Source organism: Heptranchias perlo, chromosome 1, assembly GCF_035084215.1.
Source record: "Heptranchias perlo isolate sHepPer1 chromosome 1, sHepPer1.hap1, whole genome shotgun sequence".
Taxonomy (NCBI): Eukaryota; Metazoa; Chordata; class Chondrichthyes; order Hexanchiformes; family Hexanchidae; genus Heptranchias; species Heptranchias perlo.
This window is the reverse complement of record NC_090325.1, coordinates 49,429,307-49,447,008: the sequence shown is the minus strand read 5'-3', so window position 1 is coordinate 49,447,008 and position 17,702 is coordinate 49,429,307. Positions and strand designations below refer to the sequence as shown.

The 17,702-nt window shown below is 41.3% G+C and overlaps 1 protein-coding gene across 2 annotated transcripts in view; it reads right to left on the bottom strand.

The window, feature by feature from the left end:
• Positions 1-17,702, bottom strand: part of mtmr12 (myotubularin related protein 12) — a 61,948-nt gene that overhangs the window by 19,952 nt on the left and 24,294 nt on the right. For both annotated transcript variants that reach the window (XM_067984836.1, XM_067984846.1), the window contains exons 7-11: positions 16,087-16,228; positions 11,885-11,960; positions 8,888-8,994; positions 5,844-5,974; positions 1,109-1,187 (exon numbers count right to left, since the gene is read on the bottom strand). In XM_067984836.1, coding sequence (XP_067840937.1) covers positions 1,109-1,187; positions 5,844-5,974; positions 8,888-8,994; positions 11,885-11,960; positions 16,087-16,228 — 535 coding nt within the window. The remainder of the gene's footprint in view (positions 1-1,108; positions 1,188-5,843; positions 5,975-8,887; positions 8,995-11,884; positions 11,961-16,086; positions 16,229-17,702) is intronic.

Sequence of the window (17,702 nt, the reverse complement as noted above, 5' to 3'; positions counted from 1 at the left end):
TGTAAAGGTGGCACTAAAATGTGCTTCCAGAGGCATTGGTTCAGTCCTGCTCTTCACTGTGCCACAGGAGTGTACTTTTCATAATGTGGCGGTTTTGTGCTGGTGAAGAAATGCACTCTGAGCCTCAGCCTGCTTCCGTGCACTCATAACCTCATCCACATTTTGCAACTTCACAAACTATGAACACATAAAAGCAATAAAAGTGCATGCACACTAAAACAAAATAGGAAATGTTCAACAAAAACCCAATAGGAAGTTGAAGCAATGTGCTGAAAGATACTGCCATTGGATCCCATTAAAAAAAAACTTTATCTTTCTGGTATACAATGACTGAAATACTATACATTTCTGCAGCAGTCAGATAAGTATCCGGCTCTGGTTTATGACTTCACTCCGTACCGGCTTTTTGCATTATAAGAGATTAAATGATAGGAAGTTCCTTATTTTTGTGGCACAGCATTTCATTATTCAACATGCTAAGTGCATGCTGTTGACAACACGAGTATACAGAACCTGCATAAATATTGTGATGTTTATTTTATGCCCAATATTTTGGAGATTGGAATTCTGGAATCAATTAAATCATCAGTGCGCAAGGATGTTCTACAACTATTTCTTTTGGCAGGGGGCAAAAAATTAACAATTTGTAAATATTAAAACACAAAATGAAGCAAACACCAATCAGGCTAGAGTTCAAAGTTTTCCTAGCTGACAGCCACAGAATACAAGCCCAGGGCTAGGAGCAGTATATTTGCAAAAAGGATTTTCAGAGAATTCTCTTTAGCCCTTTAATGCTCCTGTAGCATTCCAGCAGAGGCAAAAAAAAAATCACAACATTTTGCTTACTTGAATACCAGAAATGTTTGATGGCACTATACTTTCAATTTAACTTTATTACGAATTTATAGATAAATGTGCAAATGGTTAAAGAAAAAGGTTTACAAAAAAAAATATTGGCTTTCATTAGACAGGATTAATGGGCGTACTTCATTACTGCAGTGTTAAATATTTGTTGTAAGCACCTCCACCCAATATCCTGATGGATTCAAGAAACAAACTATATATAAAACATGATTTAACAAGAATAATACAGGAAAGATGCACAAACCTGATAACTTCCAGCCAGTTTGCATTCTCTACAGCAGACAGCCATTTAATGTCAGACTCCCAGAATTCAGCAGTATTATCTGGTAAAGAACAATTATTATTAGCATAGAATATATCTGAATATATCTAGATCAATACACAATGAGTTCAGATTAGGCCATCGATTTCAGACTACAATTTGACCTCAGTCACACTAATGCCTTCTAAATGTGCTAAAGAAACAACATGGGATATATCTATCCATCTATATATATGGTTGAATGATAGCTTTTTTCTAACTTTCAACTATGCCCACAAAAAGTTAGTTTGGCGTCAATTGTCACAGTTGGATCAGAATTTCTACAGGCTGCTTATAAAACAAAATGTTAAACCTGTATTATTTATGGCTCGGCTCATTTAAATATCAAACATGCTGCAACTAAATTAAAATTTTAAATGCTTATACAACACAGAATTTTACCATAAGAAATTGTTTGTAGGCAAGAAATGACACACACTGGATAGTCTACTTTGAGAGACGTGGGTGACAGAACAGTTCACCGGGGAATATTTTACCAGAAATCAGAACTGAGTGTGAGATACCTTTGGGGATTTTGCACATTGGAGTGAAAAGGACTTCCATACACTACGTTCAATATATATACCTGGAGTCAACTGTAGCACTAATTTCTAGAATGGTTCAAACACACTCCAATTACAAACTAATGACGACATTTTGTGGGTTAAGGCTAGTGCAGCAGAGCTACCCCTGGTCCCAGACTTCCTGGCACCAGGGGTAGCTCTGCTGCACAGGCTGGGAGGAAAAAGAGTGGAAGAGCTATAGTGGTAGGGGATTCTATCGTAAGGGGAACAGACAGGCGTTTCTGTGGCCGTAAACGTGACTCCAGGATGGTTTGTTGCCTCCCTGGTGCCAGGGTCATGGATGTCACTGAGCGGCTTCAGGGCATTCTCAAGGGGGAGGGTGAGCAGGCAGAGGTCGTGGTCCACATTGGGACCAACGACATAGGTAGGAAGGGAGATGAGGTCCTGCATCAAGAATTTAGTGAGCTAGGTAGCAGATTAAAGAGCAGGACCTCAAAGGTTGTAATCTCTGGATTACTCCCAGTGCCACGGGCTAGTGAGTATAGAAATAGGAGGATAGAACAGATGAATGCGTGGCTAAAGAGTTGGTGCAGGAGGGAGGGTTTCAGTTTCCTGGATCACTAGGCCTGCTTCTGGGGAAGGTGGGACTTGTACAAGTCGGACGGGTTGCATCTGAACCAGAGCGGGACAAATATCCTTGCGGGGAGGTTTGCTAGCACTGTTGGGGGGGGTTTAAACTAACTTGGCAGGGGGATGGGATACAGAGTGGAGCTACAATAGGGGGTGATGTGCAGCCAAATATAGAGAAAAAAACAAGTCAGCTTGGAAGACAGGGCAAATATGTGAGGGCAAGGCTGGATGGCATCTATTTTAATGCAAGGAGTCTTGCGAATAAGGTGGATGAACTGAAGGTGTTGATAAACATATGGGAGTATGATATTGTTGCTGTCATAGAGACATGGTTGAGGGAGGGGCAAGACTGGCAGCTCAATATTCCGGGGTACAGAATCTTCAGGCGAGACAGAGGGGGAGGTATAAGAGGAGGGGGGGGTCGCAATATTAATTAAAGAATCAATTACTGCCATAAGGAGGGATGATATATTAGCAGGTTCCTCTAATGAGGCCATATGGGTGGAGCTTAAAAACAAAAAGGGGGCAAGCACTTTGATGGGAGTGTACTATAGGCCCCCAAACAGTCAGGGGGAGATAGAGGAACAGATATGTAGGCAAATCTCAGAAAATTGTGCAAATAATAGGGTAATAATAGTGGGGGATTTCAACTTCCCCAATATTAACTGGGATACTCAGAGTGTAAAAGGCTTAGAGGGTACAAAATTCTTAACGTGCATCCAAGAGAGCTTTTTGAGCCAGCATGTAGAAAGTCCTACAAGAGAGGGGGCGGTACTGGACCTAATTCTAGGGAATGAGTCCGGCCAAGTGGAAGAAGTGCTAGTAGGTGAGCACTTTGGTGACAGTGACCATAATTCGGTGAGATTTAAGGTGGTCATGGAAAAGGACAGGGAGGGGCCGGAAATAAAGGTTCTAAATTGGGGGAAGGCCGATTTTAATAGGATAAGGCAGGATCTGGCCAAAATGGACTGGGATCAGCTGCTTGTAGGAAAATCCGCATCGGAGCAATGGGAGTCTTTCAGAAGGGAGATTGAGACCATACAATGGCAACATGTTCCCGTAAAGGTCAAGGGTGGCTCCAAGAACTCCAGGGAACCTTGGATGTCAGGGGATATACGAGAATGGATTAGGAAAAAAAGGAGGGCTTTTGGCAGATACAAAAGGCTAAAGACGGAGGAAGCCCGAGAGGAGTACAAAAAGTGCAGGGGGATACTTAAAGAAATTAGGAGATCAAGGAGGGGCCATGAAATAACACTGGCGAGCAAAATAAAGGAAAATCCTAAGATGTTTTATAAGTATATTAAGGGTAAGAGGATGACTAGGGAAAAAATAGGGCCCATTAGGGACAAAAATGGCAATCTGTGTGTGGAGCCGGCAGATGTAGGAGGGGTTCTAAATGAATTTTTTGCATCTGTTTTCACTATGGAGAAGGACGATGTAGACATAGAAATACGGCAGGGGGACTGTGATATACTCGAACATATTAACATCGAGCGGGAGGAGGTATTGGCGGTTTTAGCAGGCCTAAAAATGGATAAATCCCCAGGCCCGGACGAAATGTATCCCAGGCTACTGTGTGAGGCAAAGGAGGAGATTGCGGGGGCTCTGACACATATATTCAGAACCTCTCTGGCCACAGGGGATGTGCCAGAGGACTGGAGAACCGCTAATGTAACACCATTATTCAAGAAGGGGAGTAGGGAAAAACCGGGGAACTACAGGCCAGTGAGCCTAACATCAGTGGTAGGAAAATTATTGGAAAAAATTCTGAAGGACAAAATTAGTCTCCACTTGGAGAAGCAAGGATTAATCAGGGATAGTCAACATGGCTTTGTCAAGGGAAGATCATGTCTGACTAATTTGATTGAATTTTTTGAGGGGGTGACTAGGCGTGTGGATGAGGGTAACGCAGTGGATGTGGTATACATGGATTTCAGTAAGGCCTTCGATAAAGTCCCCCACAGGAGACTGGTCAAGAAGGTACGAGCCCATGGAATCCAGGGTGCCTTGGCACTTTGGATACAAAACTGGCTTAGTGGCAGAAGGCAGAGGGTGATGGTCGAAGGTTGTTTTTGTGACTGGAAGCCTGTGGCCAGTGGGGTACCACAGGGATCGGTGCTGGGTCCCTTGCTGTTTGTGGTCTACATTAATGACTTGGATATGAATGTAAAAGGTATGATCAGTAAGTTCGCTGATGATACAAAGATTGGTAGGGTGGTAAATAGCGAGGAGGATAGCCTCAGTCTGCAGGACGATATAGATGGGTTGGTCAGATGGGCGGAACAGTGGCAAATGGAATTTAACCCGGAAAAGTGCGAGGTGATGCACTTTGGAGGGACTAACAAGGCAAGGGAATACACAATGAATGGGAGGACCCTAGGCAAGACAGAGGGTCAGAGGGATCTTGGTGTGCAAGTTCACAGATCCCTGAAGGCGGCGGAACAGGTAGATAAGGTGGTAAAGAAGGCATATGGGATACTTGCCTTTATTAGCCGAGGCATAGAATATAAGAGCAAGGAGGTTATGATGGAGCTGTATAAAACACTGGTTAGGCCACAGCTGGAGTACTGTGTGCAGTTCTGGTCGCCACACTACAGGAAGGATGTGATCGCTTTGGAGAGGGTGCAGAGGAGATTCACCAGGATGTTACCAGGGCTGGAGCGCTTCAGCTATGAAGAGAGACTGGGAAGATTGGGTTTGTTTTCCTTGGAGCAGAGGAGGCTGAGGGGGGACCTGATTGAGGTGTACAAAATTATGAGGGGCACAGATAGGATGGATACTAAGGAGCTTTTTCCCTTCGTTGAGGGTTCTATAACAAGGGGACATAGATTCAAGGTAAAAGGAGGGAGGTTTAGAGGGGATTTTAGAAAGAACTTTTTCACCCAGAGGGTGGTTGGAGTCTGGAACTCACTGCCTGAAAGGGTTGTGGAGGCAGGAACCCTCACAACATTCAAGAAGCATTTGGATGAGCACTTGAAATGCCATAGCATACAAGGCTACGGACCAAATGCTGGAATATGGGATTAGAGTAGACAGGGCTTGATGGCCGGCGCGGACACGATGGGCCGAAGGGCCTCTATCCGTGCTGTATAACTCTATGACTCTATGACAGTATAAACAACAACCAAATATTCATTTCCTTCAAGAGACAACCCGCCAGCCTACTCCAAAAAGGTTCAAACCCTATATAATTCTACCAGTGAAATTGATCAATATCATTTACTTCAAACCAACCAACACTTCTGATATCTATTCACTATCGCTCCATGAAGAAATGAGGTAAAATTAAATCCTAAAACCATCCAGTGTTTACAGGGTTCACAAATAAAACATCATTCATTAAAAAAAGTTAGCCAAGAGGAAGTTAAAAGATAACCATAAATCAAGCTCAGAATAATACATTTATTGGGCTCATTTCAGTGAAAAGGTTCCTAAAAAAGACCTGAATGCTTCTAAACCCAATCGCATTGTTCCACATTAGGACCCACAGTATTTATACTATTTAATCTACAAAATGAGCTCACCCATCAGGAACAGCTGTTTAAATCTGTTGTAAGAAGCCTGTATTTCCTGCAATGATGGGAGAGTGGCTGAAAGGATCTCAGTCCTGACGGTGTGATTCAAGGGATGCGTTTCTCTGAGAGCTTGGAGCATCCTGCAAATCAAAAGGAGGATAACTATTAGAATATTAAAAAAGTCACATATTCCAGGAGGTGCAGGCAGCAAATTTCAAATTGTACACACTTCTTCCAAATGCTACACATGCCCCCCTCACCCCTGGTGTACACAAAAGAACCAAAAGGAGACATGAGGAAAAACTTTTTTTTAAAAAACGCAGTGGAATGCACTGCCTGAAAAGGATGGTGGAGGCAGATTCAATTGTGGCTTTCATAAAGGAATTGGATAAATACTTGAAGGGGAAAAATTTGAAGGACTACAGGTTAAGAGTGGGATGGATGAATGGGTCTAACTGGATTCTTCTTACAAAGAGCAGACACGGGCTGGATGGGTCGAATGGCCTCCTTCTATGCTTAACCATTCTATGATTCTAAGGGGCAGGGAGTGATCCTGGGACATGCGCCACTGGAACATTTTTAAACACTTCGTAGTTGATTAGATTTTTTAATCTTAAAAAAAAAGGAAATACAAGTGACATTTGAAGTCCTATGGCTTTAGATCAAATAAGGTCTTGATTAATAAGTACCATCCCCCAAAACTGGAAAATCAGTCCTCCATGTTGACCACCTCTGGGGAGAAGCAAAGACACAGAATGTTTTCCTAGGGAGGTCGGGAGGGCAGGGTGTTACGGGGGATCAAGTACCCAACACAAAGAATGGCTCTAACTAAGCTGGCCAAGATACAGCTGCCAGATTGGGCCTGCATCAGTGGCATGGGAAGCAACAGGAGGGTGCTACCTACTCTACCTTTTCCTTACTAACCTACCTGTTGTAGACATGATTGCATTGGTAGAAGTGGCTGTAGGACAGCCACTATGAAAACCAAATCTCATCTTCTCTGTGCTGATACCCTCCTAGTTGTGAAACTACTGCTGTGCCCAGTGGGACAGACTAAGAACAGATCTAGCAGCACAAAACTGGACATCTGGAAACACTGTGGGCTATCAGCAGCAGAATTCTCTACTACCATGATCTGTAACCTCATGACCTAACAGATCCCTCACTAGTTGATCACCACCAAGCCAGGAGACCAGCCTGATTCAATATGGAGAATAGCAAGGTGTGCCAGGAGCAGCACGAGGCATGCCTTAGAATGAGGCACCAATTTAACGAAGCTGCAACCTACAGGGCTACCTGCATGCTAAACACCAAAAGCAGCAGGCTATAAAGCAACCCCGTTACAAGCAGCAAAGCTCTGAGTTCACCAATCTCAACTATATGTGGTAGATCTAATCAGGCAGTAAGGGGAGGAGACTCCATAAACATCTCTACTCTCAACTATGATAGAGCCTAGCAAGTGATTGTAGGAGACAACGCTGAATGCCTTCACCCAAAAGTGCTAAGTGAACAATCCTACTCAGCCTTCTCCCAAGTTCCCCACCATCATAGAAGCCAGTAACCAGCCAATTTGTTTTACTCCATGCAACATTAAGCAGCAGCTGAGTGCACTGGACACAGCTAAGATTATGGGCCCTGCCAACATCCTGGTTACAGTTCTGAAGACTTGCACACCAGAACTAACTTGAGTACCATTCACAACTTCTGAAAGGGTAGCTCATGCCAGCTTACAGCAAGACCTGGATAACATACAAGCTTAGACTGACAAGTGACAGGTAACACCCCCCCCACCACCCAACTTTAGCATCACAATCACCAAGTTCAATACTATTAATATCCTGAGGGGTCACCATTGACCAGAAGCTCAACTAGGCCAGCCATATTAATACCATAGTTACCAGGGCAAAGGCAAGGTACTGTACTGAGTGGCTCACCACCTGACCCCACAAATCCTTCCTACCATCTACAAGACTCAAATCAGGAGTGTGACGGAATAGTCACCACTCACCTGGATAGGTGCAGCTGCAGCACTTGAAGCTCAACATCCTTCAGGACAGATCAGTTTGCTTGATCGGCCCCCATGCTACTGGATTCAATATCAACCCCCTACACCACCAGTCCACTGTGGCTGCAGTATGTACGATCTATAGGATGCACTGCAGCAACTCAAGGTTACTGGTGACAGCACCTCCCAGTCCCCTGGCCTCGACCACGAAGAAGGATAAGAGTAGCAAGATCATGGGAACACCATCACCTCCAAGTTGCCATCCAAAAATTTCGCACCCATCCTGACTTGGATATTCATCACCATTCCTTCATGGTCACTGGAATTCCCAACACCATCGTGAGAGCACCATCAGCACAAGAACTGCAGCAATTCAAAAAGAAGGCTCACCATCCCCTTCTTGGAGCAACTAGGGAACAACATTACATGTGACCTTGCAAGCACTGCTGACATCCCAAGAAAAAGCTTTAAAAAAAAAAGGCATGGAGCACTGAATTCAATTTTAAATTTGTTTAAAAAAAAACTTGCAATAATTTATGAAAATGCTCATAGGCACATTGCATTTCTTTAAAGTATGCACAAATGCATAGTTACATTTTGCCAATTTTGACTGTTCCCTTTTCTAAGTGAAGTGTGTTCAAAAGCAGCAACCCACCAAGGAGCTGAAATGTCAAATTACAAGAACTTTGCTCTGGCAGATTATCAATGTCATCTTAACCTCAATGGTGACATTAAAAAAATATATATTACTGCCCATAATATACTGCAAACTGTTCTGAAATTTAAAGAGTCCATGTTTTTTTCTATGGTTGGTTTATTTTGTTTGGACCTTTCTGCTAGTGGGGAGTCATGGAAATAATATACTTCTTCATGCATAGTATGCAAAATTGGTTACACTTTCCTGAACATTACGGTGGGTCACGAGGCAGGAAGAACGAATGCAAAAAAATGTTGGACAGCGAAAGGCACCCTTTCCTTTTGAAAAAAGTGAACCCAATTTGAAGCCCAGTTGTATATCTTTATTGACACATTAACATTAATTACTGACCTGTCAATCCAATCTTTGTCCATTTGTGAAGTGCTGTCATCAGCTGTTTCAGGGAGAGCTGCCATTTTCAGCAATGCACAACCACTGGAGTGAGACCAGCACCAAAGCTGCACAGGGGAAAAATTAAAAACATTTTTAAAAAGATGCATTTTTTTTTAAAAAAACATCGATACAAGAAAAAAAAAGGGAGTGACAACTTGTGACAACTCAAAAAACTAGAGCAGGATTGCACTTGTCTGAAGCCCACTTATCTCAGGAGGAAGCTTGCATTTATACATCACCTTCACTGCAGAAACATGTCCCACAGCACTTCACAGGTAAAGGCATAGCAGACACCAAGCTAAAGAAGTGGTGGGGTTTAAGGAGTGAATTCCAGAGCACAGGGCTACAGTAGTGGAGCGAAGAGAGGGGCAATGTACAAGAGAATGGTGCCAGAGGCATGGAGAGTTCAGGGTGGAAGGGGTTGTAAGGCTGGATGAGGGTACAGAGATAGGGTGTGGGCAGTAAGGCCATGGAGAGATTTAAACATCAGGATAAGATTTTTAAATTTGAGACAGTGGGGAACTGGGGGCCAATGTAGTTGAGTGAGTACAGTAATTTATATATAAAGAAACAGGTGGTCACTTTAAATTTTGGTTACTGCAAGAAGATTGAGGAGGGTGGAAGAAGAATTTGCTTACTTAACAGACAAATATTTAGAAATTGCAGACAACTCGTCTACAGCTTGCTGCAGAGAGACAATATGTTAATGTGTTTTAATGGTCAAACCATTTGGGTGGATCTCTCCAGATGCACTTCCCAATAGCTGCTCACTGGATATTTATAGAACGATCTTCTTGGTAGCCTACTTTTAGAACAAAGCCTCAATCCACTCAAGGTGTATGACACAGCTTAAATTGATCCTGGGAAGGATCAGAGATATACTGATTCACCAGATGTGATTCCAGCCCAACAAACCTTGTGTTTGAAATACTATAGATGTTTGACAGGGATTCAATAAGTAGTACATAATCTGACTTCATTCCTGGTCCAACGTCAAAAAGAATACTGGGTTAAATCTCGGGAAGCACGCACCCAATTTAGAAGTTCGTCTGAGGCCATCAAGAGATACAGGAGGCTCCATGAGAAATTAGGTAGCCACCATGTAACCATGTAACTGCTGTTGAAGAACCCAATCAGATCCTGTTTTTCTATGAATATTAACTCCCGCCATTTAAAGAGGCAAGAAAACAGTGTCAATAAAAACTCTACACAGTTTAATGCTTGTTCGGTGCCATAGTACTTTCATAAGATGTCCGAAATAGGCCATTAACTGTCAAGATACATCAAGTGTTTTTTCTCATTAAAGCAGACCAAGGCTAACATTGGAAATTCCCAGTCTTCAGGAGGCAGGAAGCCATAAAGTTACCATGTTAGAGTGGACACTGAATATTAAATCAATTACAGTTTTCTCAATAAATTTTAAGAGTGAGGTCAACCATTAACCTGTGTCAGGATCATATACTGCCAACAGTAAACATTTCAATTTGAAGCCATACACATAAAAGAAAGCAGTCTCTGATGATTTTAAGGTTGGATCCTAATCTTGTGTTCAGCTAATGTCTTGAGCCTTCTTCTTGTGATTTAGGACAATAGAAACCCTCAAGTTATTATTTTTAAAAAATCATTAATTATAGCTTATACCTTCCTTATAACCAGATAGTTCTATAATCATAGAAAATTATGGCACAGAAGGAGGCCATTCGGCCCATCATGTCCGTGCCAGTCGAAGATGATCTATCCAGCTTAATCCCACTTGCCAGTACTTGGTCCGTAGCCCTGTAGGTTACAGCACTGCAAGTGCACATCCAAGTACTTTTTAAATGAGTTGAGGGTTTCTGCCTCTACCACCCTTTCAGGCAGTGAGTTCTGGACCCCCACCACCCTCTGGGTGAAAAAATTTCTTCTCAACCCCCCTCTAATCCTTCCACCAATTACTTTAAATCTATGCCCTCTGGTCACTGACCCCTCTGCTAAGGGAAATAGGTCCTCCCTATCCACTCTATCTAGTCCTGTCATAATTTTATACACCTCAATTAAATCTCCCCTCAGCCTCCTTTGTTCCAAAGAAAACAACCCCATCCTATCCAATCTTCTCATAGCTAAAATTCTCCATAAGTGATGGTACCATGGAGAAGGAACTTCAAACATGCTTTGATTCCAGTGTTAAAATCTTCATACAACATAGCTCCATTTTTACTGTAGTTACAAAAAGCCTAGTTGGTTAGGCAGCATTTTAAGCTTCTATAACTAAAAAATTGCTTGGAACTAAATTTAAAATCAATATGCTACAACAAAAGTCAGTACAATACTAATTAATTAAATAGCAAAAGTTAATAAGCACTGAGTGTGCAAGCAGTTTGGATCTGTTCAGCTACATAATTATTAAATAGGTCAAGGAAGTAGCAGCTCATCATTGATGTGAATTAATAAAAAGTAGAACTGTTGTACACAGCAGAGAACAACTTGTTCCTATTTATAGCCACTGAAGAAACAAACTTCATCTTCGGACTCAATGCGGGTAAAATTAATCTTCAGCGAAGCGCAAAATGGGCAGTAGCAGATCGGCTGCCCGTATACACCCCACCTTTTTTTTTTAATTTGGAAAAGAAAAATCGGGTGGGGTGTATAACAGGTGACCAAACCTTTACCTGCACTCCCCGTCGATATGGACCTTCGCCCCCATTGTCTGTATAGACTATAGTATTAGTTTAAAAGATTCTTCACAAAGTAACTACAAGTTAACAGCTGACTGGTGGAAACATTGTTCATTCTACTAATTTCTTACATTTAGGTGCTATACAAACTAAAGCAGATCCTTGTACATGCAACACAAAGGGTTCAAACTATTCAATTCCTCAAATGCTCAGGAGGAAAAACAACCAACCATCAAGGCACTTGCAGGACAGACTTTAGGTGAAGGGAGATACCGGAGGGAAAAAAAAGAGGCAAACTTACAGGAATTCCCTTTCCTTTGGATTTCCTAATGTCATCATCAGCAACAGATGAAGGAACAGCAAAAAACTCTGGAAATCTGGAAGCAAAAAACCCAGCACGTTTTGAAAATATTAAATTTAGTGATCAAATGACAAACAAATTTATTGCATGTGAATGATGTCCCTTTACTTCAGGAAATTGGATGGTGTTGCAAAGTAACCGTGCAAGATTGGAGCATCTTTCCTTCAACATTGATATCCCACTCCCCCAACTAGACACAATTATAGAATTTTACAGCAAAGGAGGCAGTTATTCAGCCCACTGCATCTGAGCCAGTTCAGAGATATCCACTAGTCCCCTACTCTTTTCCCATATTTATTTTTCAAATATTTCTCACTTTCCTTATAAAAGCTACCATGGATCCAGCTTCCATCACTGTTTCTGATGAAGGCATCCATTGACCAACAATTCTCGATGTAAAAAAGTTTCTCCCAACTTGTCCCTTTGCTCTTTTGGTGATGAGCTATTGATTTACCAAACTGTGGAAATAGTTTTTTTCCCAATTTACATCATTAAAACCCCTCAACTTTGAACATCTCCATCAAATCACCTCTTAATCTTCTCTGAAAACAGCCCCAGTTTCTTTAGTCTCCTCATAACTAAAGCCTCTCATCCCGATATCATCTTAGGGTGTGCCTTCCGCACCCTCTCCATGGCCTTGGCACCTTGACTAAAAGAAAGACACCCAAAACTAGATACAATATTCTAACTGTGGCTGAACCAATATTTTGTACAGGTTTAGAATTACCTCTTAGCTTTTGTACTGTATACTCTTTCTCTCCCTCTCCCCTCCATTTATAAAACCTGGGATTTTTTTTTTTAAGAAAAACTTTTATCAACTTCCCCTCCCACTTTTTAAACATCTGTGCATCTGAACATTTATAGATATTACAACATATTAAAACTCAATACAAATCATACCCCCCAAAATTTTTTTGAACAAAACAAAAAAGAGAATCCTGATTACTTATTTCAATTTAGCCAACAAAACCAAGCTCCCACTACCTTGCAGTATTCAGAATTCTGATTTCAACAGTGCAGAATCAACCACTAGAAACACTTCTGAAGATTGCCAAAGGAAAGGTTTGCATTGGGGACAGCAAGAAATTAAGCAAAAAAGCTTATTTGAAAAATTTAAAGTATTCTGCACCCAACCATTTTGAACTCAAAGCACTTTAGGAAAAAAAGATGGGCAAGCAATAAATTATTTTAAAATCTACTTCTTAAGTTTTGTTCTGGGAGCAGGTCACCCTCCTGTCCTCTCTGCTGCTGGAGATCCCTGATTGATGACAGAAGGAGGGAGAGGGAAGAAGGAAAAGGAGAAAATTACATATCAAATTATCAGAGACTAATTAACCCAAAAAACACCTTCCCACAAAACAGACAGGATATTTTAGTCTGCATCTGGCCATACTATAATTCAACCTGGGAGTGCTTGAGCAAGAGTGAAAAAAGTGCAATACACTGAAAAAGCACTTCATTCCCCGCATCAACCTCATTCACTTTAGACACAAATTCAAACAGTCAGCCCAGTTTTCAAATCTTCATGTGGAACTACAAAATATTTACTGTTTTACTAACTGCATAATGTAGTTTGGCCAGCAGAGGCATATTTGGTATGGTTCAAATTTATTAATTTCTTGCACAAATAGAAAGTCTCCTTCATGTAACCTTCAGAGTCAGACATGAAAAAGTCACTTGAAGTTTAGTTAAGATCCAACACGTCAAAGAGAACAGAGGAAACAAGTTCCCTTTTTCAGATAATGAACAAACAAGCTTAAATTTTAAAAGGAATGGAGTTTGGCAAAAGGCAAGTGACATTTTTAAAATTAGGAATTACATTAGTAATTTAGTACTCAGGAATAGTGCCATAACCCAAATCCCTCCCTTTTCATTCCCAAGATGGAGCAGAGGGTTAAAATATTTAACAGACTTGAGCAGTGTAGCAGCATCAACCAATAAAGTGGCAAAAATCAATGCCACAGAGCAGAAGAACACAAGTGTGATGCCTGAACCACAGAGCTCCTTATCTTAGCCACACTGTATAGAAAGCTCAGGCAGGCATCACTGACAGGGAGAAAAACAATTCACACATAATGCAAGGGGAGTTATTCTAGAAACCAGCTATGCACAGCACTGGCAGAGCTCTTATAGCAGGGATGGTCCATCTCAGCCACAGCTAGTACATGGCTCAGTAAGTTTAAGGAGAGAGAAAACACAAATACTGGTGAGGAACAGTGAGTGAGCAGAAGAGTCCAATCAATCCTAAATTCCTTATAGGTCAACTTCAGTATAGTTCAACATCAAAAATGTAAATATTGCAAGTGTTTCTATGTTATATTAAACTTAACGAGCAGCATGTTCAGCACACTTATGTTGATAGCAGAATGTTAAGAAACTGAATACTTGCTATAGCAGCTCAGCTGGGTCATAAGCTCTGCAGTATCAAGTTATGACAAGTCTATTTTCTTCGTTTTGCTTATGAGTGTTAGGAAATGCATTCAGCAAGAAAACATTTAGGATTAAACATTTATGGCTGTAACATTCAAAAACTTCTTTTTTTAAAAAGAAAATATGTCCAACCAAAGCTAAGCATCAATCAAAATGGCCAAAACATACAAGTCAGAGGAAGTCGTGATAAAACTGAAAAGTGCTCCGGTCAGATCACACCTTGAGTACTGTGTTCTGTTCTGATCACAGACACAAAGCAGTGGAGAGGGGCGGCAAAGGCTGATACCTGGTGTTAACGGTCTGAGTCACAAGGAAAGACTGGAAAAACCTGGGCTTTTCAACCTCAAAATGAAGTGACCGAGAGGTCACCTTGTAGAGGTATAGAGAGAACAAACCTCCACTCATAGCACCTTTCACGACCTCAGGACGTTCCAAAGCGCTTCACAAATAAAGTACTTCTGACATGTTGTCACTGTTGTAACGTAGGGAAATGGCAGCTGCCAATTTGCAGACAGTGAGGTCCCATAAACAATGAGAAATGACCAAATATGTTTTTGGTGGTGTTGGTGGTGGAGGGATAAATGCTGGCCAGAACGCTGGAAGAATTCCCTTGTTCTTCAAATAGTGCCAAGGGATCTTATACATTCACAGGAAGGCAGACAGAGCCATGGTTTAACATCTCATCCAAAGGATGGCACCTCCAACATTGTAGCATTATATGCAAATTATATGGAAAAGATAAATCTTTAAATTGCACGAGGATAAGAGGAAACATATTCAAATTAGCAAAGACAAAATTTAGGACTAATAATCAGATTTGTTCTTCACAGAGTAATCAATATAGGGAATGAACTCCCGGATAGAGCAGTGGAGATAAATACCCTGAAATCATTTATGAACCAATTGGATACTACAGGACGACGACTTCAGGGTTATTTGGATATATGAACAAACACATGCACTTCTCCAAAGCAAAACAGATATAACTCTCGAGACCTGAATCATTTAGAGTTCAACATCCTAGTCAATCTGCTGTTTAAAACATCCACTGCTAACAGCAGACAGATATTTTCAAGCCCAAGAAAGTAGACTAGAAGTTAGAAAAGTTTTCTACATTTTGCAGACCTACATCTCGGCTGTGCTGTACTGAGGAATTGCTACGTTGTTAGAGCCGCCGCATTCAGATGAGACTTTACAACAAGGCCCCATCTGCCCTCTCAGGTGGATGTAAAACATCCCATGGCACTATTCGAAGATGAGCAGAGACTTCTCCCGGTGTCCTGGCCAACATTTACTCCTCAACCAATTATCTGGTCATTTATCTCATTGCTGTTTGTAGGACTTGCTGTGCGCAAAGTGGCTGCTGTATTGCCCCACAATACAGTGACTACACTTCAGAAGTACTTTATTGGCTGTGAAGTGCTTGTAGACATCCTGAGGTCGTGAAAGATGCTATTTAAATGCAAGCCCTTTCTCTTTCTTTCTGTGACCTTTGATTGAGTGATCAAGTTTTGTGCTGTGGGTAATTTTTTGGGATGGGTGGGGAAGAACGACAGACTTAAAGTTTCCTTTTCCTGGAGTCATTTTTATCTTTCCCATTTTGTTTTGCAGGGGACAGAAGTAGGATAGTCCATCAAGTTTCCTTGTGCCATGCCTTCCCAGCTGAAGCATTATTTGGTGTAACTTACAATATCTAGCTGTTGACTACTCACCTGGTGCTGATTTTGTAATTTTCATTAATGGAAACTATTCTGTAGGTTAGTAGACCCCCGGTGCGATCCAGCTCCACCTTCCAGTCAGTTTTAGTCTCAAACATTATCGTGGGAGGCTCCTCTTCTATTCCTACAGGACCCACTGAGAAAAAAAAATTAACCTTTTCGCCAAGAGACACACTTTTGCCAACTAAATACCTGCATGAACACCACCCATCTTCACTTACCCTAGGCACAATTTAATTTCTATGGATAGTTATGGTCAGACTATAGCACTGGAAGTGCTGTGGTACACCACTTGAGAAGTAGGCTTTTTTAAAATTAAAGTTAGAATTTCACTGAAGTGATGCAAACTTTAACCAGATTAAATGAATTTTCAAAAAAAGGGAGTAAAGCAAGAGAAGGAACTGCCAAAAGTTTGCAAAAAAAAATTCTGCATGATGCAAAGAAAGAAACATTTAAGGATAGAAATACTTTACACACCAATGTTAATTGCAACTGAATGACTTAATTTAAATTTTCAGATCAAAGCAAGTCATCCCCAGTTAATTAGCAAATGGAACTATAGCCCAGTGTGTGTACCACAAATGTCAATGTTTAGTATTTTTGGTGCCATTACATAATATTCAAAGCTTCTACTTAACATTCTTTCAAGATATTTTCCCTAGTTCAAAGATATCTTTTTAAACACCAAATTTGTAGAGTTTAGCCAAAAGGACAGGCTCAAATTTTGAAAGAAGCTAGTGAAACAAACTGCTCAAAAACACATGCATATTTCAGCTCAACCGCCAGGAAGTTTTCATTGCATACTATGTGCACATTACAAGAATCATCCTACTTTCTGTTCCACAATTTTGAAACAAATTCCCCAATGCTTCAGATAGTTAAGAGTGCATAGCTAAGCCAGAAGTATGAGCGTGTGGTGTTGAGTGAAAACAGGATTAAAACAGTCAGTCAGTCAGTCAACGCTCACTGCAAGGTACCCACTGCCCATCCAGGAGACATATACGACACGAGAAGGAATTGGGTTTACTGGTGGATAGATCACTGAAGCCCTCCACACAGTGTGCAGGAACAGTAACGATAGCAAATAGGATAGTGGGCTGCATAACCAAAGGAATAGAGCACAAATCTCAAGTGATTCAGTTTGTACAGAGTGCTGGACCAGCACTATCTGGAGTACCATGTAGAATTTTGATTACTGTAGAAACGAGGCATTGGAGAGCAATTAAATGGATAGCAGGAATTAGGCACCCGAGTTATGAAAAGGAGGCTGCAGCTGCTGGGAATGTTTACAGTGGACAAGAGAAGGCCCTATCGAAGTATTTAAGATCCTAAAAAGGTATAGACAAGACAACTATCAATGTGTTTAACATATAGTCACAGGTTCTACAAGAGGCATAGCCTTAAACCTAGAAGAGGGAGGGTGAAAGGAGTTTAGATTTAACTACTTTATGCAGACAGTAGTGAATGTATGGAATGATCCTCCATGGGAGGTGGTTTAGTGTGTGTGGGGGGGGGGCAGAGGCTGATTCAATCAGCAAATTGAGTAAGTACTTGGATAAAAATTTGATTGAGGGGTCTGACAATTATTGTGGCATATATTTCCTCGACAC